This window comes from Amphibalanus amphitrite, unplaced genomic scaffold (genome assembly GCF_019059575.1).
Source record: "Amphibalanus amphitrite isolate SeventyFive unplaced genomic scaffold, NRLGWU_Aamphi_draft 000752F_arrow, whole genome shotgun sequence".
Classification (NCBI taxonomy): Eukaryota; Metazoa; Arthropoda; class Thecostraca; order Balanomorpha; family Balanidae; genus Amphibalanus; species Amphibalanus amphitrite.
In genome coordinates this window covers 70,294-96,737 of record NW_024882246.1, presented here as the reverse complement: position 1 = coordinate 96,737, position 26,444 = coordinate 70,294, and the positions used below count along the sequence as shown (strand labels likewise).

General features: G+C 59.9%; 1 protein-coding gene across 1 annotated transcript in view; it reads left to right on the top strand.

Annotated features, from left to right (window-relative positions):
* The first annotated feature begins 788 nt into the window (after positions 1–788).
* The window catches only part of LOC122365633 (hormone receptor 4-like), a 61,153-nt gene continuing 35,497 nt past the window's right edge, over positions 789–26,444 (top strand). Inside the window, exons 1-2 of the mRNA XM_043337016.1 lie at positions 789–938; positions 3,112–3,599. Of these exons, the coding sequence (XP_043192951.1) occupies positions 3,154–3,599 (446 nt within the window). The 5' untranslated portion in view covers positions 789–938; positions 3,112–3,153. The remainder of the gene's footprint in view (positions 939–3,111; positions 3,600–26,444) is intronic.

Sequence of the window (26,444 nt, the reverse complement as noted above, 5' to 3'; positions counted from 1 at the left end):
GTTTCTTTGCAAGCTCAGCGAAGTGTTTGCAATAAAGGGGCTTAGACGTGGCCATCTAATCTTTATTGACAGGAGTGCTGATGTGATGGGTCCTTATCAATAGCTTGCCTCCAATTTGCCAATGGACCAGCATGAAGTTTTAAGATGGATCAACATTCAACCGTCAAAATAGTCCATTGCCTTCCTCGGGCTGGCGCTGCGTACCTACACGATTACATACATGCTGTGGGTGTACCTTTTAGCGCCTCACTCTCTTGTTTGACACTCATTGGTCATCATCGTATATCGTACGTACCTACACGGTACAAAAGTCATTAGTATTACCTCAACTACGAAACTGGCATGGAATTCGGTACGGATAACTATGTCTAATGTCTAAAGACGAATCTTTTAGGTGACGCAAGCCTGCTGAACGCAAGCACATTATCTGGCTGAGAGCAAGTGTCGCTACGTGCCTTCAAACTATCATTTACAGGTAGGTAGGATCTTTGCTCGATCACTTTTATTCACACTCTTCCAAATTTCTGTCGAGTAGAGCCGATGTCCATTGCCCATGCCCCCTCCCTCCCAAGAAGGCCCTATAAATCATCCCTTCATCAGCCATCGGTATGTAGGTACCGTATTCATGTGCCGGACCTGGCGGACCTCCAGCCAGCGCGCAGCGTCCCGCGGCAGCGGCTCGTCGGTGCGCCAGTTTCTACTACGGTAGGGGAAATACCCTACCAGTTTCCACTACCAGCATCACCTGCGATATGGCAGCTCTCAGACAGTTGCCGGTGAACCGCGGAAAGGGGAGGGTGCACGCGTGGCCGGCGAGGAAGATTATCGTGTTCGTATCGTATTTGTGCAAATTGAGCGTATTACGTGCTACCTTTGATTGTATAGAACTGAGCACAGGCGTTTAGAGGTCTGTGGATCATCTGTTAAATCTGACTAAGGTAAGAAGGACGGCGCATGCGATGCGATCGTTAGGTATAGGTATACGCATTTTACCGATTATGCCAATGATACAAAAATAACGCGTTAATATTTGATGATAACCTCTTTCATTCGATTTCTTCAGTGATATTAGTTTTATGATGTCAGCATATGCTGGGTCACCGTGCATGGGACCACATCGACAGCGATAGTCGATAGTCGTATTTCTATGTTAATTAAGCGCCATTTTTATATCCTCACCAGGTAAATGATTATACTTTGTTTAGTTTCGGGCTATGCTTAGGTGAAAAATGTGTCGTTTTTCACCTTAGTGTAGCCCCACGGTGACTATTGTAGCCCGACCGAAACTAAAACGATCTGTCGCACTTGATGGTCACTTATTTCAAGGATGAACTGGGCATAAGCTGTTTGGGAAATAGATAAACCCACTTTTAAGTTACACCTACATGCTTACAAACATCGTTAAATCTAACCATGTGATATCACAAAGAGCGGTAGATAGTACCTAGATACCTATTACCTTACCTATACATCACCTCACCTCATTGATCTCGTGATCAATGATCATCATGTGTCGTGTCCAAGTCGTGTCTACCTAGGTACTAACCTACCTGGATACTGGAGCCAATTTTATGACGTTCCGGTTTAGCATGACACACCTAACTATCGGTTTACCTAACCACCTAACTGACTGACTATTGTACGTACCTAACCAACCACTTTACTAACTGGCAGCTGGCTGTATTGTTACTTAACCATTCACCTGACTATCGCATTACCTGATAGTTATGGTTATCGAACTACATGAACGGGCAGGTAGGTATAACCCAATGATGTCTTTTGCGCATCGATTTCATGCTTGCTCCCTGACCATATTCTGTTCGTGAACTTATTTGAGGTTTGTCGTCAAACATATTTTGCAAGTTGATGTGCCCATTATCCTTGTTCGTTGAATGCGATAGGTAAACTCGGTTAGTTTATGAAGGGTCATTGTCATTTCACTGCAGAAGGGATTTCCCAGATGACACTCGGGCCATCATCAACTATTCTCATCTCATCTCGTAAAATCCTTGCTTATATAGACATTTCATTTCAATATACTGCAGCAGCAAATGCGATGTCATTAGTGGGTAATGCGCTGGCTGGCGTGCCACCCGGCTGCATGACAATGAGGTCCTGCACGGCGCCCCTGCAGGCCGGCCGGCCGGTCGGCGGGCCAGGCGGGCCATATGCGGGCTCACGGCCACCAGAGTCGAGCTGGGACAGGCCAGGGCCGGCGCGAGTTCATGGTCTCCCCGAGCTAGGAGCCGAGACACGAGGGATATCTTCTGAGGGAGATGGAGCCTTGCATCATCTTATCGCCATCGCCCACCCAACCGACGACCCGACCGACGACCTTATTTGCTCAGCGGAACGTCGGCGCCGGCAGCCGACGACGGCTCGAAGTAACGCAGTTCAACGTCGCTGAAGGGTCCCCGGAGGGCCGATTGGACTGGCGAGCAGCTGTTGACTCTCAAAACAGGTGTCGGCGCCTGCGTGGGGAACGGTGTATCATGATGACCTTGATCGTAAGTTTATGAGCGACGGGTCTGATCGTTTGATCGGGCCCGGCGATGGCAAAACATGACATGTGAAATGTCTTGACATGCCTTGCATTTGCAATCGAGCGGCTGTCTGTCAAACTAGGTGAAAAATTATCGCTGGTCTGCGCCGGGAGGTCGAGTAGCAGTATTGCTGACTTTTCCTCGACCGCACCCCGGTGTTATTTTCACTTTCTGCAACCGATACAGAAGTCGCGGTGGGAAGGAGCAAAGCGTCTCTGCCGCTGACGTGCTGCAGCGGAGGGATTTGACGGACATTCTGCGGTTGCGGAACACTGCGCTGCTGAGGAGCGTAACGACTCTTGGTCATTACACCATGACGGATGAAGTGATAGTGAATATTTCTCGTTCCCGCACACCAGTCTAGCCACAATGAATGGGGTTACACCTGCAGAGGAAGCTTGTCATTTCTCTGGTACGACAACGACGTCATGGCTGCGACATGGCGACCGCAGCCGACCGCTGCTGACGAATGACCTCCCTCGACAAATGACCACTCAGTATTGATGTAGCGACCGCGCACTGACGTGATGGCCCGTAACCTGACCCCGTGCCCTGTGCCCGTTTGCAGCCTGTGGCGGCAGCCAGCCTGGGGACATGCGGTGACGTTGCGATGACGTCCCACCAGGAGCCGGGCGGCGGCGGGTGGGTGGCCGCCGGCCCGCCGCCGCCGCCGCCGCCCCCGCCGCCCACGGCCGCCAACATCCAGTACTGGAAGCAGCAGCAGCAGCAGCAGCAGCAGCAGCAGCAGCAGCAGCAGCAGCTGTGGTACGAGCCGCCGGCGCCCGAACTGGCCGCCAGTCCGCCGGATGCGGCCAACTTTGTGACCACCGTGACGGTAGCCGGGTGGCCGGGCGGAGCCGGCACGCCCGGATCGCCGCGCTGTGAGTCGGCTCGCTCGGACGCTGCCGAGTCGTCGTGCAGCTCGCTGAGCCAGGAGAGCCTGTCTCCGCCGGCGCGCGCTGCGCCTCCGCCCACCGAGCTGGCTGCTGTCCGCTCCGTGACGGCGCCGGCCCGCTGGAACCGAGTCACACGCAACGGCCTGGTGGTCTACGTCAGGTGAGTGCCGACGACCGCGGCTCCAGGTCGGTCGGGGACTGGGGAGGGCCTGTGGGGGCTGTCTGGATGTGTGGGGAATGTATGTGACCCGGCTTATGCCAATGCGAACAGTGTGACTGCAGAAAGCGAGCGATGGTATCGGCTTAAGCGGATGTCTTCAGGGTTGTGGAACACAACTATGAACAACTTCTTTCGAGCTGCGAGATTGTTTGTCTTCTATCTATCTGCTTGATACAGCCGTATTTTACTACGAGTTACGACCCTATCAAGTCGTAGTTTACGTAGCTTACTTGATATGAGATGCAGAAGAAAGCTACTGGCGCTCGAAGACATGCAAAGAAGCAGTCGAGTAAGCTGCTGTTGCGAATTGTGCACATGACTCAAAAACCGACGGAGCTGGTTGTGCTTTGTATGATCGTGATAGCGCCTAGCAACCCTGGCGAAGGGTGACCCATATGAGTCATTGATGGAATCCAGATTTCGCCCAGACTTAACTTTTCTCTTGTCTGCTTTTTCTGGGACATAACACGGCTAGATCCAGCCCAGGCACGCTAGATCATGACGCAAGCGACCGTGTCTGAGCTCGGGGCGTCTTTTCTCTGTTATCTTTGACTGTCAATCGGCGTTGGAGTGGTGCGCGGAGGTCCGGTGAGGGGTGCAGCGGGTGCAGCGGCCGGCGGTCGCTTTCGTACCCGCGCCGTCTCGGCGGACGGTCGGTCGGCAGGAGGTGGCGGCCGACCTTGCTCTGCACCTGCAGCGGCCAGCTCGGTCCCTGCAGACGGTCGGCCGCACCGGCAGCGTGCATAAATCGGCGCGCCGCCGCTGGACCCGGCGACCGGTGCCCCCGGCACGCCGTGACGTCACGTGCCGGTACCGTGACGACCGACCGTCACGGCGCGACGAGCGCGCTTCCCCGGAGCGGCCGGCCGGCTCTGCGAACGGTCTCATAATGCGCCGGTGACGCGGCGCAGTAAAGTCGACTCATCGCCGGCCCGACCGACAGCGCGGCGGCCGGCCCCGCCCGGTGGCCATGGCTGAGGCAATTAGGGGGCGCGCCGCCCCCCGTGGGACGGCTGCACGGCGCAGTCGCGGGCCGGCCGAGCGGGGGCACCGGCCGGTCCACGGTCAGCGAGCACCACGGGCGCGGCCCGGACAGCGCCGTGCTGGTACACGACTACGCCGAATTGTGATGAGATAGTTCGCAGAAGCTGCTGACGCCACGCGGTAGGCACTCGTCGCCTCTCGGGGTGCGCTGCGGCGCGGAGGCCCGCGGAGGCCGGCTGGGGGCCGTGTCAGCGGCTGGTCGGCCCTCAGTTCCAGCGATCCGGTGATGGAGCCCGTGTGTCTCGGAAAGGCGGCCCCTCGCTCACGCGGAGTGTGTGGGCAGCGCCCACACAGCTCGGCTTCCCCACAGCTGGGCCTCAGCTGGGCGACGCCCTGCCCCGTGTCACCTGAGTTGGGCCCCTCCCTGCGCAGCATCATCACAGCTGCACTCTCGGTAACTGTCACTCAAAGTGACACAGACAGAGACTCAGAGAATGACTCAGAGTGACGCCGTCACCGTCACTGACAACACGAACCGCCGCACGGGCGCTCAGCCGGCCGACTCAGGTGCGCGCAGCCAACGGCCCGCTCGAGTCAGACGTCGCGTGGGCGCGCGTGTCTGTGGCAGCTCAGCCCCGGATGGCACTTGTCGCACTGTCGGCTGCGTGTCGCGCTACCTCGCCTCGATTCGCCTCGATTCGCCCGACCGCGACCACGTAACCGGCGCGGCGGCCGCCGCACTGATACCATCAGCTGTCCGCCGCCTCAAGCCCGCTCGGGGAAAGTGGCCGCCGCTGCTGGCGAGCGACAGCCGACAACTCCGGTGGCGGCGGGCCACTGCAGGAGCCGTTTTCCCGGCCGGCTGCCGGTGTTTTTCGGCCACCGGTGGCGCTGACGTCATATCAGGCGGAAACTTCTCTCGCCAAGTTGGCTGCCGCGCCGCGCCGAACGGTGTGCTGCGATGTTTTGTGGTGAGTCGTCGGTCTGACAATGCGGGTGCTCTTCTGAATTTCCAACCGGGCCGACCGACTCTTGAAGCTCTCCTGACGACTTCTGCCCTCCCCATCCGCGGGATTGCCCAAGTCGCCCGACTTTTAACTTCTAAGGTAGTCTGACTTCCCGTGTCGCCCACCTTATCAGTCCTCGGACCGCCTGACTCCCATTCTCCGTACCCCAGCTCTCCACAGCCTTGACCTCTAAGACCTATCTCTTCTATCCCCAGCCTCAGCCCCTCAGGTTACCCTCCTCCGACCTCTCTAACTATCAACGACTCGCCCGGCCACTATATCGTCGTCGCCGGCAGTTGTGTCGAGCCGGACGGCTGTTTTTCGCCGTTGTTGACTGCGCGGTGGCGCGGCGTCGGCCCGCTGCGGCTGTGGCATTGATCGCCGCCGACCAGGTCACTGGAGCGTCCGGACGGACGGACCGGCGCGCTGGGCGGGCCGTGCTGGGCCGTGCTGGGACGTGGTGGGCCGTGGTGAGGGACCAAATGGACAGTGCACTGGGTACCTAACTGTGCGGGATAAGTCCGTCAGGTGGCTGGAATTTACCAATGACGTGAAATTTGAGGAGCTATAAATTTTATAGAATGCCGCTGATTGATGACGTGTATGTGTAAGTTAATTTAAAGGTTCACTTGATGTTAAACTAATTATATGCGCAATATTAACGTGGATAAACAAGCTCTTGTCGCCTGATCAGACCCTATTGTCAGTTAGCGATGGCCACCACGCTGCCGGGTGCCCTTTGAGTGTTATTGAAGCCGCCGTAGGCTCGGACAGGAATCTGGCGGCGCCGACGCGTCACGGCTGACCTTTATCGTGACCTATTGACGCCGGTCCCGGGGAGAGTCCGGGCTTCTCCGGACCATCTCCGGACGACCAGGCCACTGCAAGTCGGATGGGCGCGTCAGAGGGGTCCGTCGCTGAGCTGAAGTGCCATGGGTTTGGCTGGGCGGACGTCCTAGGCTCGCTAGCTGCCGCGACTGCCGCTGTCACTCTGGTAAATGAGGCGATTATGTTGAGCAGGAGTGGCGCCGGTCAGCGGAGATGGACCGAGGGCGGTGTCCGGAACTTAGAGCCGGAGCCGGAACTGTCCGAGACTGTCAGGAACTGTCTGAAATCAGGCAGTTATCTAGCGCCCGGCTGGGTCAGACTGAGTTACCACCCAGCTAGAATATTTACAGAGTGAATCGAACACTGACTAACTGTCCAAATGTTCCGCGCTGCTCGTTGGAATCATTGATGACGAAAGTAGCCATTTACGACTGAAATTAGCGAGAAGACGGTGATCTCGTTGGCCTCTCTGGCTCGGGTCCATGGCCAGACGAAAACTAAACTAACTGAGATGGGCCTGTCTGGCGACTGAGAGGCAGATTATGGCCCGTCTGGGCTCAGCTAATTAGCTGTCTAACTGGATGGCTATCAGGTCGACGAACTATGTGGTAGTTTTCGCCGCGATAAAAGCTCTTAGATGTCTGGCGCACCGTTCACGCGCTGTGTCTATATATACTCAGCGATAACGTTTGTGACTGGCTCAGACCTGCAGCTATAAACGTAGACGTTAGTCAGCGGCTTGATTGACACGATGATACAACAGCTTTTCGCGGTCGGCTCCGGCGGCAGAATGTTGTCAGATGGTGAGACGGTGCGTGTCGAGTGTTTACGGACCGGCACGCCGGCACACCGGGCAGGTTTACGGCCAGTTTGGCGAGTTTTCCGCCGGCGGTAAGTGCGGCTTTAGTGGCGTAGTTTGCTCGTGTGCGTGCGTGCCGTCATTCGTGTGGTCTGGCAAGGTCGGCCTCCATCTGGGTGAAGGTCGCGACGGCGCTAGTTATCGTCACGGTGCCACTTGGCACTTACTCGTATCAGCAAGGTCGTTAGTCAATAATGGCTTCACTCTGAGACCGCAGGTAAAAACGCGACGCAAAACACCTGTCGAGTCGCGCGCAGACATCGTCATTCATCCCAGCGGTGACGGGTTGAATCATGTCAGGCGTCCAGTGGGCCGTGCCTATCGGCTCGCTCGTCCAACGGACATGGTCGAGCCCTGTTTATGTAAACGCTAAACATGCTCTCAAGGTAAACACCGCCCAGCGGGGCGAGCCAACTGCCTGGAATCGGCCGCGGCGTGATGATCGTCTTCATCATCATCAGAGACTGATGACAGAGACAGAGACGGAGACGGAGACAGAGACAGAGTCGGAGACGGAGGCGGCACATTCAATCCACAGAACACACCCCTTACGGCCCTGGCCAGCTCGTTTCCGGGAACTGGTCTCAACACCGGCGGGCATGAGTCTGATTGTCAGGTTCCATTAGCGAAGCGGTCTCTCGGCGCCGGCTGATGTGGTCCCGGCGACGGTCATCGGGCCGCTGATGAGTCGCTGTCGGTGTGCCGGAGACGGCCGGAGCTGGGTAGGGGTATGGTGGAGGAGGCAGGCGGTGCCACGGACCCCGCTGTCGTTAGGGACACCTCATCTAGACAGCCGGCGAGACGCGACGGACCATCGGCCGTCGATGGATCGTTGGAGTGATGACGCCGGTGGCGCTGATGACGCGGTTGATGACGCTGCCAGTGATGACGCCGCTGATGACGCCGCTGACGACTCGGTGGGTGGCACCCTCGCCGGTGATGACGCCGTCGCCCGGAAGTGTCGTCAGCCGTGCGGCGGGCTGCGGTCGGCGGCCGCCGGTGGCCCGGCCGTAATTGGACGCGTCACCGGCCGATATTGTACCGACGCGGTCTGTCGATCGCGCCGCCAGCCATCATCGCCGCCACACGGAGCCGTTATTGGTTTCCGCTGCCGCCGGCCGCCCCCGCCCACCGGCCACCGCCCACTATCCACCGTCCACCGCCCGCCGTCGGCCGCCCGCGTGGGCCGTCAGTAACGGGTAGGGAGTGAGTTCCTGACGATTTGCTGATGGTTCGCCGATAGATTGGCGATGTCTGATGACCGCCTACTGATCATTGATCAGACATCGTTAGACGTGCTTTCAGTATCCGCCCCGTCAGCGATAGACCACCATCAGCCTGTCTATCATCCTTTGTCTTGTGTCCACCGCCCACTGTCCAATGTCGTAACGGGTAGTGGGTGTCTAATACCTACCGCCCACTGTCCAAGTGTCCAATGTCCACTGTCAAGTGTCTAATACCTACCGCCCACTGTCCAGTGTCCTTCCTGTCCACCTCGCCCAAGTAGCCTTAGTCGACATGTCCCGACAGCGGTCCTGTCTGGTGTGTCCGTTCCACATTCTGACAGGCTGTCGACCAGACGATGACGGCACGATCGGACAAAGATACCGCGCCCACCGACTGCCGGGCTGCCCTGGCCCGCCCCGGCAGCTCGCCTAGGCCAAGCCGCGCCCACAGGCATCGTTTTCCTGGACTCGAGCTGAAGCCGTGGTTTGCACAGGTGTCACCGTCAGTGGGTTGTCCGTCGTCCAGACCTTCGTCCGTGCCGGCATGCCAGTTCCGTGGCTTTGTGGCATTTGTGACGAACTGTACGCCGAGTGGCGTGGTCGTTTGTGACAGATGTGTGGTCGGTTAGTAACGAGCAGCGAGCACCATCCCACTGACGTGGCCGCGGCGCCGTCCGCGTTCGCTCGCCATTCCGCGGTTTCTGGGCGGAGCGGCCGGGCGGGTGGCGACCGCACCGGGCGCCGGCGGTCGTTTGTATGCCAGCCGGGCGTCGCTCGATGCGTCCGACACCGCCACTGACACGGACCGCATTCAATTAGGCCGCGCGGAACAGAGCCCCGCCCGCGGCGGCCGGTCGCGCCGCTCCACCAGCGCCGGACCAGCCGCCGGATCGCTCGGCCGGCCGCTCGGCGGCCTGTGGGCGGCACTATTTCGGGTCGGCCGGCGCGTGACTGCGCTGTGCCGAGCCGGCGACTTTCTCCCGGAGCCGGCGGCGCCGCGGCCGACTCTCACGCGGCTCCGACGGTGATCGCAAACCGCGGCTTTCGGAGCCGCCGGCGGCGTAATCCGCTTTGTGCGCTGGCTGCTGTATCGGCGCGCGGCGCGTCCCCGCGGCCGGCGCCAGGTGAGCCGTTCGGCAGATGGTCCCCGCCCCTGTCATATGGAAATGCCGCCGGCTGCTCCATAAAGCGCGCGCACCGGGCCGCTGCGGCGGGCAGGCACGCTGCCAGCGGCCGCCGAGGCCACGCCGGCGTATGATTCAGTGCAGCGGATGCGGCGCCGGCCGCGTGGCGCCGGCAAGCACGTGCACCGTCTTCCACGCACGCCGTCAGCCGGCCGCTACGCGCTGCCGCATTCTGCACAGTCGGCCGACACTGCCAAATGCACTACGCGAATCCCCTACGGTGAGCGAGCGTGGGGTAAACCACGGGCTGCCATATGCTGGCCGTCAGCGGGCCGGGGCGGCGTTTTTGCTGCGGCGGTGGTGGGTCGGCAGTGGAGAGCGTCCGATGGGGTTCTCTGGGCCGGTGAGCTGGCCAGCTGAGGCTGCAGCCCCGCACCGCGCGGGTCACAGACTGACTAGTGGGCGCCGGCCGGAGATGGAGCGGCGGCCGGCCCGCGGTCGATGGCGGAAATCAATGCACGGCTCCGGAACCGGCGCTGACCGCGTCCGTCTGGGGCGGTCGGCGGGGGCCGGACCGCCCGCAGCCCCTCTCACCGCCGGGCGTCTGTATCGCGCCCATCGGCCGCGGCGCGCTGCGTCAGGTCACGCCTTTGCGTCGTGACGGCACCATCACGCGCCGAGAGCCCCCGCTGCGGGCGCCGCGCACCGCGCCCCAAACGCGCCGCCGCTCCTGTTTATCCGCAGGCGAGGACAAATCAATCGACACCGGCTCGGAGCCCGCGCCAGCTCCGCGCCGAGGTCGCGCTCCCTCCCCGGCTCTCTCGGCCTCTCTCAGTGGCGTGGCGTTACTCTGTCCAGCCGTATCTGTCCGTCCGTCAGACGAGGAGCGCACGGCGAGCATTCCGACCGAGCGGCGGCCGGCGGCAAAAAACGGCGCTCCGTGACCGATGGCGGCGCGTCGGGCCGGTGTCTGCGCGGCGCCAGATGGCCCGGTAAACACGACCGGCGCCGACAGCCGCTTTATAGCGACCGATGTCGGCCGTGTGTGTGTCTGTGTGTGTCATGTCCGCCGCCCGTGGGGCGGGTGCGTGTGTGGTCGGCCGGCCTCGGCGCCGGACCTGTCACGCGTTGTATTACGACATTACCATCACGCTGTGATGGTGTGTGTATGTATGAGAGGTCGTGGCGGCCACAGGCGGCGCGATGGCACCATCATTCCGGCATTTAAGTCGGTCGTATGTCAGATCTATGCGGCTTGATTGCCTTTTGTTGGGCCGGCCGGCGCGGTCCCGAACGGTGATTGTCCCGCGCCGGCTGGATGGACTCGGGCCGACTAAATTGGCCGACGATGGACTCCCGGTGATTGGGTGTTGGGGCAGCTGTCGGCTGGGCCCGCCCCGTCCGCAAATTCCCAATCATGCTACACGCTACGCACCTCCAGCGCTGACTGGCTGGTTTTCGCGGGAGATGACGTCATAACCTGACGCCCACGCTCATTGGCCTGGGGGTTATGTGACGTCACATCCATCAGCCAATAGTCAGACGAGGTGGGGATCTATTCGCTAGTTCAGATACAGGTTAAGGAAAGTCTATGACGACAATATACGAGTCTATGCACGAATCACACACGGACCTAAGGCGCGAATTCAAGGGCCTCATACCAGGGTATATAGAATTACGGCCTTGATTGATGGCCTTGGCCGAGTGCGCTGGACAGAGCTGCGGAGTCGATGGATTTTAGGCGACTCTGACTCCGACTCCGACTCCGACTTTCAAAAACCAACTCCGACCCCGACTCCGACTCCGCGCAGAACTGTCGACTCCGACCGACTCCAACTCCCGACTCCGACTCCGCAGCACTGCCAGGACTGCGGAGTCGATTGATTTTCGGTGACTCCAACTGCGACTCCAGATACGGTTTCCAAAATCGACTCCGACTCCGACTCGACTCCGGGCAGATCTGTCGACTCCTACCGACTCCGACTCCGACTCCGACTCCGCAGCCCTGGCGCTGGATGTTGGATTTGAAGGCCGTGTTGGTGTTACACCTATTAGACTGTAATTTGTGTTGGATTTGTGGGTGGTGTTGTTTCTGTACCTGTGGTGCAAGATGGAAAAAGATGTGTTTTTTTCTCGGAAAAAATTTGAATCTTCAGGCTTTTCAAACATCGACCGTCGACGTGAACTGCAAAGATGATACCTCAACCTTGACTTTGGGATGTAGGACGTCAAAACCCGAGAAGAGTTCAGAAACTGGCTTGAAATTTACTGTTCTTCTACCTCAACTACTCTGAACAGCTTCAGACTACTAGCAAGTGGCGATGGGCACAGGAATCTGTCCCACCAAGCCACAACTCTAAAACCTCGCACGAGCAGAGCACATTTCGTTTACCATAATGCTGCATGACGCAACAGCCTCAGGTTCTTTCGCCGCAACTTCTGCGTCGGATATACCCGATAAATCGTTCGCAGTGTAGTTGACTATTAAAGGCATCAGAGCAGTGGTCTTCGAGCCCTCCCATCGGCCGTGCACATCTCGGAACCCGCTCCCATCGGCCGTGCAGATCTCTCTGAGCCGCCTGCCGCCGGCGCCTCCAGAGCCGAGCGGGCCCCCATGCGCATGCCCCGTACGCGAGTGACGACACCGTGACGTCACCCGCCCGGGCTGTGCGTAGCGTGTAGCACTATTGGGAATTTGCGCCCCGTCCCTCCCAGGTGTGTTCCCCGCCCCATCAGCGGCGGGACGCGTGCCACCCTTCCCCGGTCCCTCCACGCTCCCTAAGGGACGGTCGTTTAGTGGTCGTATTGGTGTGTCAGCGCGGCAGTCCCTTCCGGCTCCGCCCGGCCGGCGGTTTAGTGGGCAGATTCGGCGTGTCGGTGCGGGCTCTGATGGATTCCGCCCGGCTACCCGGCGGCTGACGACAGCAGGGGGTGCGTGCCGCCACTGGCTCGCCGGCCAGCACTGCGCGATCAGCACATATCGCGGCGGCACGCGGGGTGGTCCCGCTGGGCGCCGCGGTGACGCCGGGCCGGCGCGCCGTCTGCTGAGACAGCGCCCTCGGCCTCCGCAGCCTCCAGCGTACACCAGTCGTGATGGCCGCGATTGCCGGTTTTAGCATGCTGGCCGCCCTGTGATGGCGTTAAGTAGCGTCCTCATCACGGGCTCCGTGCAGAATGCGGTCAGGCTGGCGCGGATGTAACACACCTGTCTTCTCCGAACTGGACGTTATCTCAACTTGTTCCTGTTCGCTGTTAGATACATGTCGTGGCCGTTCGAACAACAAACTTTTGCAATGCGCGATGGCTCGATTTCTTGGTGAGTTGGAGCCGCTGGGTCCGGCAGCGACGACCTGCTGACGGCACTGCACCAGGCTGGTTATAATTTCATCCGGGTGGTAACTGACTGTGGTCGACGAAACAGCTCGAAATTAGCCGAGCAGCTGGGATGAGCGGCCGTCAATCTGCGGCCTCGTGACCTCTGAAAGCGACCCAACCTCCGCTATGATTATATCTGGTGCGGGTTAGTGATAAGTATAACTCACCAGCCGGCACCAATCTCACACCGGTACTGGGCACCAGTGAAGGGCACAACCAGACCCAGACGGCAGTGCTGCTGCTGATGGCACGGCGGCCGCACTGAGTGAGCCATGAATCGGGCTCCCCGCCGAGCTAACCGGCCATGTCCGGGTTCCCTAGCGCGCCCGTTTGCGGTCGGCGTGCTCCCGTCTGTGGCCGCGCTCTTTCACGCCTGGTGTAACGAGCTCTGTGCGGTGGGCGAACGTACGTCAGCACACACAGACGCCGGTGGTGTCGCTGACGGCGTCATCATTGTCCGATGACGTCCGGGCGGTGTGGAGTGACGTGTTGATGGCGTCATTGGTGACCCTGAGCGCGGCGGCGGTGACGTGACCGCCGCTGCCGCCGCGGACGGGTGCCATCTCAACAGGCGGGCCGGCGCGGCGCCATGCGGGGCCGCTCGCCGCGAAGGACGCTCAGCCGGTGCAGTCGTGCAGGGACAGTCAGTGGCGCGGCGACGGCAGCGGCCTTGTGGCCACCAGGGCCGCCGGCCGCCGGAGGCCCGGCCACGGGAGTGCCGCCGAGTGGCCTCGAACCGGCCGTAGCCGTCCCGGCCCCCGTGCGGCTGACTGTCGTGCTGGGGGGCCGCGGCACGGCTGGATGTAGTACCAGGTAGCGCTACGGCTGTATCTGTACGGCGGGGCGTAGTTTAGTTATGCGCCATACGCTGCGGCCTACGCATGCGGCCTACGTGCCGGCATGATCTTGGGTCCGTAATGGCCCCGAAACGACCGCCGTGACTGGTGTGCTGTCCCTCCTTCACAAACAAGCGGCCTTGGCGTCAACCGACCTGATTTGTGGTCAGGTGTGCCACGTGCGGAACGAATTAACCCGTCCTTGGGCGTGGACAGGTCGGCGACACACGGCTCGGAAAGCCGATACCTCCAGCGACCAGCGCCTGTCACCGACCAAACAACTTTCTCTCTCCGCCCATGGGAGCGCCGTCTTGCAAGACAGGTTTGGAAAGCGGCGTCGCCGGTATGGCCGAGCAGAACCGTCTGATACCGGTCCGGCCCTGCTCCCGAACGACTGTCTGTTTGTGCAACACACACGTAACGCTGCGGTCCGGACGGCCGAACACGAGTTAAAAGTCGACCGGGCGTGCCGCACGAACACAACTTTCCGGCTATTTGCTCCCAGTAAATGTTGGTAATGTTGTTAGTCGACTGAACTCGCCCGGCATGCTATTTAAGTAGCTGGATGTTTTAAAACCGAGCCCAGCTGGTAATTATTGGTGCTAACTCGGCTGTAGTAGGAGGGTTTACTATGTTAGGAATTTACGGATAATTCGTCTGCTGCGCTCCATGGCGGCGTGGCGGCGCTCGTCCCATGTTTTCTCCCATGTGCCGAGCGCATAGCGCTGGGTGCGGCACGACCAGCCCGCTCGGAGCGCCGCGCTCTCCAGGTATGTCGGCGGCGCGGCCCCGCTCGGCACGCACGGCGCGGTGCGCCCAGGACTCGCCGAGGACACCGCGTGGTGTCACTGTCAGCCTCCGTGAGTGGCACATGATATCGGTGTGAATGAGGGCGCGGCTCAGTGCTCGTGGCTCGGACCTGTTCTGGCCTCCGTTATTGTCACCTGCCCTGTCGGCCCGCCCTGCTGATCCCCGGCCCCGACCCGACCCGGCCCTGTTTGATGAGCTCGTCCGTATTCGGCCCAGATCTCCATTATCCTATTCACCGCTACTGGCGCCGCCGCCGCCCGGGCTCCCGTCTCGCCGTGCGGCTTTCCATCTCCCGTTGCCACCCTGGCCCGGCTCTCCCGGATCGGTGCTCCACCCTCCCGCGTCCCACAGCTCAGCTCTGCTCCCAGCTCGATGTCCTCTGCCGGCGCTCTATCCAAGGCGTGGTGTAATCCGGCCATCCGAGCCGCACCGCGCTCTGATCGGCCATTCATCGTAACAAGGCGCGATTCACATGCAGATATGCGGCGCACGTCTGTCCTACCTGGCTGCCTGGGCTCGATGAGTGTGAGCGCCGGGCGGCTGATGACAGGCCGGCCCCGGCGCCGCCCGGTGGGTCGCCGGCCGCACAGTCGAGCGAGATCGGTCAGTCGTGACCGGCCGCATAGACAGGAGTGTCAGAAATGGACGTCAGACAGGACTGTCTGACAGAGCTGTCAGACGAGACCGTTAGGCAGAACCATCTGGCAGGACCGTCTTCAGACAGGATTGCCAGACAGGATTGTCAGACAGGACTGTCATGTGGAACCGTCAGACAGTACCGCCTTACAGCCGAATGAGGCCGATCACTGTCGGGACCAGCCATCATCAGAGCGGTCCAACACACGCTTCCACGCATCGCCGGCCCGCTTCAGGGCGGCGACGACCGACCTGAGAAATGTGGAGCTGCCCAAAGGTGCTCGGAGCCGCCCTGCGCCACCGGTAGCCGCCCTCCGCTCCGGGCGGCCGCCGCCCATGCCGCCCAGGTCGCCGCCCCGGCCGCCGGAGCCGCGGTGGGCGGCGGCCGGACCGTGTTACCGCCCGGGCCATCAGTGCTGGACAGGACAGCGGGCTGTATCAGTGCCACCATCGGCGCCGGCCGACCGGATCCGCCTCCGTCTGATGTCTGGATCTCAGGATTACGGCTCCGTCTATGTTTGTCTCCCGGCTCCATCTCAGTATCCTCGTCTTCATCTGGGTCTCCCGGCTCCATGTCAGTATCCCAACTACATCTCCGTCTCTCGTCTCCGTCTCTGTGCCAGTGTTCTGGCTCCGTCTCCATCTTGGCTCCGTCTCTGTGATTATCCAATACTCGTTGAAAGATCTTGTGTAGTCCAGCCTCTTCTCTCTCGTGTGATTCCGCTAGGAGTGACTCCGGTGTAGCTCGTTTCTCCGTCATGCCCCGGCCGCTCCTGTGTAACCATCCCTCCCGTATAACGACCCCTGTATAGCCCGGTCCTGACCGCTCCTCTCTCTATCTCATCTCCGGGTGTGGCCACGCGGCGGTGGAGCGGCCGCCGGCGGGCCGCCTCGACTGATACGTGACGCCGCTAATGATTGTACCGGTTGTACGCGCTGATAACCAGTCAGACATCGCGCGATCGGCCGACCAGGCGAGCTCTCCCTCCCTCTGTCTCCCTCCTCTCCCTCTCTCCCGCCTTCCTGACCTCTCGCTCGTTGGCCTGTATCTGTGTCACCTGTGTTTCGTCGCTCTCGCTTGCGACGCTGATCGGTTGGATTGTAGTTTGTACGGAGTTCAGCGCTGTTTAACCAGCGGGCGTGTCTGCTGTGGCTGATTGTAGTACGGTGGGCTGATCAGTAGCCGAGTTGGTGAAATCAGAGACAGACGTCTCAGTCAGTGTGGACTGCAAACTGCTATCAGTGAGGCAGATAGGCAGAGCCAGACACCGGTTACGGTCTGCAGGTGGCATGATTGAGCCGTGAACACTCAGTCCCTGTGTCATCCTACACCGACGGCTAATCGTCGTGTTGAATTACCTTATCAGTATACGTTTGGGTGATGTGATGCCTCCTGTAGATGTGTGGGGTGGGTAGGTATCTGATATCAGTTGAGGAAAGGGCTGTGATGTCAGTGTTGCCAGGGAGGCGTTACAGGTATGGCAGCGCCCTGGTGAGGCTTGATTTGGGGAGCGGCCGCGGGACAGCAGGGGACGGGTCTAGCACTCCGTGTCCGTCATTGCTTCCGCCCCGCCCTGTGCCCGCCCCAAAACACAGTGACAATGGTCACGTAACGATGGGCGGACTGCAGCAGTCACGTGATCGTTATGCGCGTCACGCTGTCATGGTGAAGATACTGGATACCAAATCGGGTGAATGTTTGGACCATGGTTGGGATTTCGATCTTTACACAGAAACATTTTGTTTATTGAGCTTGCAGCGACCGTTCTCAACTAACCCCGCTCCCCAGTCTACCAGACATGATCTGTTTGCGTAGGATGAATGCCAATCGGTCTGATACCGCGGATCGGGTTTCACCACAGCCCCAACGCTAAGCAGCGGGACGGCTGGTGGCGTCTGGACTGCGAGCGGGCCGTTCAGCGCCCGTCGGCCTGTTCTCGGTAGGGCGGAGGCCACCGCCGGCTCCCTCCCGGTATGGGTCGCAGGGAGTGGCGCCGGTGACACGCGCGACACTGGTGACACGCCACACCCGACACCCGACACCGCCGTCAGCGGCGCGGGACGCTCCCTGCTGCCGGCAGCGCGCGCGGCGTGACACTCCTTCCTGACCCGTTCAGCGAACTCCCGTGATAGTGCTATCTTCCGGCGCCGGGGCTGATGGCGGCCTGCTCGCGCCGAGTTTGTATCAGGCGGTGTTGAGCTGTGTCATCCTGGTGTCACCTCAGTCCGTCCCTCGTCTGTGTCATGTGTTTCGCTGTGTCACGGCGCCACCCCGTCGTATCGCTCGCTGTGAGGTAGCAGACTCGTGCCGCGCTCGGCGCCCGCCGCCGCGCCGTCCTCTGCGCCTTTTTGCGGCGTGTTTTGATAGATGACGGCGGGCGGCCGTCCACGGGCGGTGATGCATTAGAAGAGGGCCGACCGAGCGCTGCTGGACGCGCCTGCGAGAGGCGTCAACAGACCGATACCGTCCAACTGCCGAGAGACGGCGAACGGACGTCAGCTGCAGCCGTCATCGCCGCCAGCGACGCCTCTGGCAGCTCAAATGAATGTTCTGACACGACGCGGAACGAGTCGACTCAGACACGTGTTAGCGACGCGCTGAGCCAGATCTGATCCAGGCTCCACCAGCTGGTGCCGTCGGGCCGATGGAGCGCAGCCGACCCATCACCGCGCGCCTGTGCCCGTGATTCCCCGTCCAATTCGACCCACCATCGGAACTCTGAAGATAGGGCTCACCTCAGCGATGGCGCACCGCTGATTTGGTGAATCATCCGGATGTCGAACGTGGCGCGACCTTCGGCTCGCTCGGTGCCCTTGTCAGACGCCGGGGGCGACGATCGATGACGACATTACCATCGCCTGCCGCTGCCGCCGCCGCCGCTGCCGCTGCTGCTGCCGTCACCTAGCACCTGCCAGGGAGCGGGGACAGTCGCGAGCCAGCGCCGACGCGACGCGAGCTTAGCGGCACCGCGACACCACGAGCCAGCGCGGTCACATGCAAATGACGGATCATGTCGAGCGTCGCTCGGCACGGATAAGACGTGCCCGGTGTATGACACACTTGGCTGCATGCTTGACTGAGCATGGTGCTCCCGGTGAGTGGTGAGCGCGGCGGGAGTCTGTTCTGTCTCTGTCTCTGAGAGAGGGGAGGGAGAGAGAGAGAGAGAGAGAGAGAGAGAGAGAGAGAGAGAGAGAGAGAGAGAGAGAGAGAGAGAGAGAGAGAGAGAGAGAGAGAAGAGAGAGAGAGAGAGAGAGAGAGAGAGAGAGAGAGAGAGAGAGAGAGAGAGAGAGAGAGAGAGAGAGAGAGAGAGAGAGAGAGAGAGAGAGAGAGAGAGAGAGAGAGAGAGAGAGAGACGTCTGCAATGACCCGTTTCTGCCGCCGTTACTCTGCTGCGCCGCAGCCTGCGCACCTTGCTGGAGACTGACTCTGTGCTCTCGCTCTCTGCTGTGCGCCGAGCGACGTGGAGTGGCGCGCTGACGGCGAACAATGCGCGTCGGAATGCGGCCACTGCAGCGCGGCGCCGGCCCACGCAGTACGAGCGCGGCTCGGCGCAGTGCGCGGTGTGAGATGACCTAGCGGCCGCTGCGGCGCGCCGATCTGACCGTCCTCGGCTAGAAAGTGGAACAGTCAGTGTCCACTTTTCACTGTTCCACTGGTCTTCCTTTATAGAGGTATGCGGATGTTGGAGAGACAATGTAAAATTTTACCGTTACTATCATTGTGATTCAGAGAATGACTGATGATTTCGGTTGACCCTGCACCAGCTCTCAGCAGCTCCATCCTCGCTCCATCACTGCCCAGTCTCCTGCGAGTCCTGCGCATTTCATCACACCATCTCGACGCCTCGCTGTACCCATACCGTCTCCCGTAGCCCTGCCCGTTCGCTCCAACTATGATGGATGGCGACTGGTGGCCGGTGAGCCGCACCAAACTCGGCTGCGGGTCTCTCCGAGTCGTGAGCTGTCGCCGGCCGCCCGTCGCGTACCGGTCCTTGTGTCGTGACTCTGACAGCGAAAGCCGGCCTCCGCGCCCGGCTGGCCGGTGGCTGGTGCTGTTACCATGGTCGGCAGCCCGGCTACCGCGCCGGCCACCTCCAGCTCAGAAGAGAGCGTGGGTAGGATGGTAAAAAGTAAGCCGCTGTTTCTGTGCAGTGGAGAGTGGTTTGCCGACGGTTGATCGGTCTTGAGAGCCGTGTGGTGTCAGTGGCGGGTCGCGAGGTACTAGCTGACGTCACGGCGGCTAAATTCAGCGCTCGTCGCGGCGACTGTCACTGCTGGTATGCGGATAACGACCAGCCGGTGGTCGCTGCATTAAACACCGTTTGGTCATTGCTAAATCGACTCCAGGCGACGATGATATCAGCGGCAGTGTGGTGGGAACAGGGCGAGCTGCTCCCTCCACGCCAGCGCCGTCTGGCTCCCAAAATATTCCCCCGCCTCCGTTTATGATGTTAGAACGTCTTGCGAGACAACTTTCCAAACTAGCTGCGTGACCACTTTGGCTTGCATTACGACCAAAGTTTGTCCGAGTGCCAATTACCCTCGCGTTTCGCCGAGCGGCGGTGGCGGCGGGATAGAGGAATCCCGGACCGAGTCTGGTTTCAGTCAGTTGAGCCCGGAGCCGGAGCGCCTTCAGCGTCATGTTTCGGCCCACCCGGACGGGCGGCTGGGTCATGTGTCTGTATGTCTGTCTGTGGGCCTGGTCTGCCTGGAGTCTGTTTATCTGTGACCGTTGGACGAGGTTGGGCATATCGGTATGGTCAGCAGACCATACCCGCGGGGCGTGGCGATCACTGGGAGTCAGGATTGTCCCAGTCCGTGTTCATGGCCGTAAGCAGGGATGCGGAGCCGGAGCCGGAGTCGGAGCCGGAGCCGCCGGAGCCGGCATATTTTGCCCGGAGCCGGAGCCGGAGCCGGAGCCGTGAAACAATATAGCCCGGAGCCGGAGCCGGAGCCGGAGCCGCCAAAAAAGGGGGCGACTCCGGCTCCTTTTTATTTTTTGAAGAGGAAAAAAATAATTGACCTAGTTCGGTTTGACAGTACAAGGCAGTAAAATATATGGTACTTACGTCATGGGCCATCAAGTGAATGAAAAAATCCGAATATCCCCAGTATTCCACAGTACGCAAACAACTTCCTGTTTGCTCTTCCCCCCCCCACGTCTACTGCATCCCCAGAACATGAGGACCAGTCATCAGGTGACGGCCATTGTTTTCAAACCAGTGCAGTGGACTGCGACTCCCAGCACCGTCTCATCCCACACACCCCCCACCCCTCACCCCCCAATGCAGCCGAGACGGGTGTCAGCTTACGATGGTTCACTGAACTCCGATTCGCGGCGACTGCGTTTCCAATGCCATCGCTTCCTAGCCCTTTGTTCTGCCGGTTCTCTCCGAGGTGCGTTTGCGCGGGGACGCGGTGAGCCGGTCATGGCAAAGAGTAACGCGTATAACCAATCCAATTTTTCTTCCACCCGTATTTAATTGATTGCATAGGGGATGTACTGAGTCGGAGCCGGAGCCGCCGGAGCCGGAGCCGCCGGAGCCGGACCATTTTACTCGGAGCCGGAGCCGGAGCCGGAGCCGCCATAACATTTCACCCGGAGCCGGAGCCGGAGCTGGAGCCGATTTTTTTCTCCGGAGCCGGAGCCGGAGCCGGAGCCGTCTGAAATTTCCACGGCTCCGCATCCCTGGCCGTAAGTCTATCTATCATCTGTCTGCCGGTAGGTCTGTCCGTTCGTTCCCCTGCTTGTTGGTTATGGTTTGCTTGTTTGCTTTTCTGTCTGCGCTAGTTTGTCTGTTTGTTCGTCAGTCTGTTCGCTTGCCCGTCTGTCCGCTGTCAGTGCCTACCTATCCGTCCGTCCGTCCATCCATCTATCTGTCCATCCTTCCGTCCGTCCGTCCCTCCATCCGCTCTATCCTTTCGTTCGTCTGTATAGGTGAGCCACTCAGCGCGCGGCGGGGTGCCACCCCCTCGGTGTGACAGCGGCGGCCTACCCGGCGCCAATCAATAAGAACACCCGGGTCGCCACCGCCCACCGCCCGCCGCCCACCGCCCACCGCCCACCGCCCACCGCCCATCGTCCACCGCCCACCGCCCGGCTAGCATGTCGAAGCGGTGGCCGAGCGCATCAGAAACGAGGCCGGGCGGTGAGCGAGTCTGATCGTGCCGTCAGGATTGGGGACGAGTGGGGCTGTGTTTGGGCTGCTGTCAGACCGCAGGGCGAGTAGAGAGAGCTATCAGAGTGGGAGAGGAGGGAGGTGTTGGAAGGGAGGGGAGAGGGAGAAAGAGAGAGAGAGAGAGAGAGAGAGAGAGAGAGAGAGAGAGAGAGAGAGAGAGAGAGAGAGAGAGAGAGAGAGAGAGAGAGAGAGAGAGAGAGAGAGAGAGAGAGAGAGAGAGAGAGAGAGAAAGAGGAAGGAATGAAGGGAGGAAGGAAGGAGTGGTATACGACGATGTAGGGCGTAGGCATACGTGGAGGAATAGCTGTACAGTTTACGGATGAATTGGCTGATCAAGTCCAAATACGCCATGGCCTCACCGGTGCTACCTGTTTGATGGGGCCTACAGTCGTTGACTATTCTGCTTAGGAAGTGAGACGTCTATAGGCAGGTAGGCAGTGCGCTGACGTTCTAGGACAGAACGCTGGACGAGACAGAGCCTCCCGCCGCACTGTGAGCGGGCACACGGACCGAACACCTCTCGGCGCTCGGTGCCACCGTGCCGGGGGCAGGTGCCAGGTGACGGATAGGCCGGGGCTCCGGCTGTTCCCGAGGTCGGCGTCAGGCCGCACGAGGCCCACCGAGCCTGGCCCGTCGCCAGACACACCAACAGACAGCCGGCGGCGCGATGTCTGTCCGCCACCGCCGCCTTGCGCAATACAAACGTCGCACGGCGGTAATGGATGGCGGCATAACATTAGCCGCCGTGCGCCCCGGCCCCGAGTGGTTTATACACACACTCGTCCGCGGCCCGCCCCGACATGGAGCACCGACATGGTGACGTCATTGTGTGTGTGACGTCACGGGACGGCTCAATTGGCCCGGGCAGGACAGGTGGGGCGGTCTGAGAGAGCCTAATCGGTCGACAGCCGTCACCATGTCACCTCATTGTATGCGGCCACGCCATTGTTAGCCATCTTTTACGGCGGTTTTTGCGACTGCCAGCCACCGGGCGGCAGAAGACGCCCACCGTCTTTCCTAGTTCCCGGCGGCTGCTTGTCGGATTTTGAGGCATCTGATGGAGTCGATGTCATTTGTGAAGTGGTTTAATTAATGGCACGAAAAACTACCAGGGTGAGGTTTTTTGACGGTTGATTTTATCTACGGAATCCGTGATGTCGTATGCGTCTTAATTATGTAACCGATTCTGTTTTTAGCGCCGATAGACTCATTCTCCGAGTGTCCCGAGTCGCTTTCGTTTGGTGTACGGTAGAGCGATCACAGATCACTGATCAGCGATCAGCGTTCTATAGGGACGGCTCGTATGGTTACGATGTGTCACCGCGCTGCCCATCGGTGTCTGACGGCCCCACGTACATATCGACAGCCGTTTGCGGTTGGGCCCTTTGTCCACCTGCTGGTGCGGTATATGCCGTCCCGCTGTGGCCAGGGGAGTGCCACTCACCGCCTCACTGCCGTGGCGCTGTTAGCACGCGGGATAATCACAGCCATGACCATCCGCTGTGTGCCGTAATGTAATGACACCGCAGCCGGCCGGTGCCAAGGCCGCGCGCGCCAGGGGCGCCGCCAGCGGGGACGGAGGGGGGGGGGGGGGGGGCGGTCACGACTTGGTCACGCTCCCGTCACACTCCCGTCACGGAGTGTCTGCCGGCGTGACGGTGCTGATGTGACGCCGTGTGGTGTCGTGATGGAGTCGTTAGCCGCGCGCTGACGCCGCCCCTGACAGCAGCTCGCCCGTCCGGTGCTCGCTGGGCCGGGCAGCTCGTTTGGCCAGCACGGCTCGTGTAGCGTCATCGGACACCGAGCAGCCGCTGCCGCGCCCAGCCGTCTGCGCCTCCACCCTCGAAAGGTGCGCCGCTAACTGATGGTGTCCAATTCGGACACATCCCGCTTCCAATACGGACATTGGACACGAGCTGGACCGTATAGCCGTGCCGACAACGTGCGTCAGGTGTGTGAATTGTTTGTAATGGGCGCAAAATGACCTTAGTAGTCGGCCTAGAGCCCCTATAAACAACAGTGAATTGTTTATAGATTACACGGCACATGAGTGCGCATGAACATTTTAACTGATAACGACGCATATAGTGCATGAATAGTGATAATTTAGAATGGGTAGCAGTCACACGGTTGGTCGACCTCAAATGGCTCCGCTTGCGATGTTCATATGCGCAGCGGAAGCACAATGACACTATTGTCACGCATCAGCCCAGCTACTGCATGAACAATGGTAATAGCGGCTGATGTCATCCACCTATTACAGCCCCCTATCACAGTCCACTGATGGCCAAATCACAGTGAGCCTCTGTGCGCCCCTGAGCTCGGCTCTCCCAAACTCCGTACGTGGGTGGCTCAGCCCGCAGCAGAGCGCTCGTCGCCATCCCGTCATCTATCAGCCGTTTACGGCTCTGATCGAGCAGTTAAAGGCTGGCCGCGCTGCGCCGCCCCCGCGCCACGAAGGCCGCAGTCGAGCGCTGATCTGTGGTGACCCTGAACCAGGTGACCTGACCTCGGCTGGCCGTCAGGTGCCCCGAGTAGCTCGGAGCCAGCTCCGTAGCCTGGGCGGGCGTGAGGTGGGGCATATGATGGATTGGAACTGAATTACAACTGATTGGATTTGAGCTACGCGGCTCGTCCTTCCGCGCGAATGGCGCGCGACCTATGAACGCTCTTCCTGTTCCGATTCTCCCTCCCTCCCTCTCTCTCTCTCTCTCTCTCTCTCTCTCCCTCTCTCTCTCTCTCTCCCTCTCTCAGCCCCCCGCCCCACCTTGCTCTCGGCACCACGCTAATGACATGGTAATTTATTCGCAATGGCGAATGATATCTTCTTCGCGGCGGCTATCAAAACAGACTCGGTAACATGACGGGGACGCCTGATGTACACTCGGGGGCAGATTGATGTTCCACAACTCCTTATCCACCGGGTTCCTATGGCTCAGCATTGGCAGCAGCCGCCTGGTACCGGTAGACTGTGCCGCTTCACTTACTTGTCATGCGGCACAGCCTACCCACACCGTATGCCACCGGTCTGGGTCGGTGGCTGTAAGGCGATGTGGGCCGCCTGTGACGTCAGCGCAGCGGTGAGGGCCGAGCCCGGAGGCATGGCTCGGGTCGGCGCGGCGCGGCGGCTGGCGAGGGCTGGGGAGTGAGGTGGGGTGGGAGCACGGACCATCGCGCGGCTGAGCGAGTGTAGTTAACTTTCGCGTCTCAAGGCGCCAATTATTCTACCTAACAATTGTGCTAAAGCAGTTGTTAAAATGTCCTATCCCCAAGACAGCGCCTATCATCATACTTGCCATGCACATTACGACACACTTAAACGTGACATTGGGACAGCCGATAGAATTTATATCACACGTGCATCGAGTTGCGGAGCTACATTGTTTTTAACAGATATGTATTAAGGCCTTGATTGAGCTCATTGGTGTCTATTATTTCGCACAACAATCGTCCAGAGACGTGGGAACTGGGGTTTTTGGATAGCGCGGCGTCCCAAAGCAACTCTTATGTTCCTCTAATGTGTGGTCGCAGCCACCAATAGCAAACCGTTCCATCTAGGAACAAATAAGTCGCGCACCTGGGACGGTTCGAACCGGGTTTCTCCAACCGGTCACCCCACGACGCTAGCGTGTATCCACTGAGCTGTCGAAACCAGCGACCACCCGCCGCGGTCAAACGCGATCAAATGTCACAATACTGTCATTGGCGGTCAGCGGGTGGATGTCATTTTGTTTTGTGCGGACGAGGACCATTCTCGGTAGCTCAGTGGATGAACGCTCGTGTCGTGAATTGGCCGGTGGGAGAAGCCCGGTTCGAACCCCCCTGAGTGGCCGACTTTTTGGCTCCTAGTTGGAACGGTTTGCTATTGGAGGCTGCGACCACATATTAGAGCAACAGTAATAATCGCTTTAAATTGGAGCGTTGGCTGCGGCACTACTCATAACCCCCAGTTCCCACGTCTCTGGACGATTGCCGTGCGAAACAATAGACACCAATCTGCTCGATCAAGGCCTTAATACTAATATGTTATACAAAATATAGCTCCGCACCTCGATGCACGAGTGACATAAGTTCTATCGGCTGTCCCATTGCCACGCTTAAGTGTGTCGTAATGTGCATGGCAAGTATGATGATAGGCGCTGTCTTGGGGATAGGACATTTTAACAACTGCTTTAGCACAATTGTTAGGTAGAATAATTGGCGCCTTGAGATGCGAAAGTTAACTACACTCGCTCAGCCACGCGATGTCCGTGCTCCCACCCCACCTCACTCCGCAGTCCTCGCCAGCCGCCGCGCCGCGCCGACCCGAGCCATGCCTCCGGGCTCGGCCCTCACCGCTGCGCTGACGTCACAGGCGGCCCACATCGCCTTCCAGCCACCGACCCAGACCGGTGTCATACAGGTGGGTAGGCTGTGCCGCTTGACAAGTAAGTGAAGCGGCACAGTCTACCGGTACCAGGCGGCTGCTGCCAATGCTGAGCCATAGGAACCCGGTGGATAAAGAGTTGTGGAACATCAATCTGCCCCCGAGTGTACGACCGTGTTTTGGCCCAACATGCCGGCTGACGAGGCGACTGGCATCACTACGACAGCTCGGGCCTCATTCGCTGAGAAGAGCAGGGGTCAAACGACTCGAGCAGACCTGACTAGTGCCCGTCTGAGCAGATCACGCTTCCCTGCATGTGAGCCCTCCGTGCGCGGTCGCGTGCGACGCCAATTATAGAAGCGGATCTGTTGCAGCTAAAACTGGCGTAATTTATTGTAGCGTGACGCAAGGATGAATGTGAGCCGTATAAGTGTGAGTCAGCTTCAGCGTCGAGCTGTGAACCGGTGACCCAGCGTTGGTCATAGCCGCCGGCATCTGATGCCGGCAGGGCCGAGTTACACCCTGCAAGTAGCTGGGCCGGGCATGACGTATGGG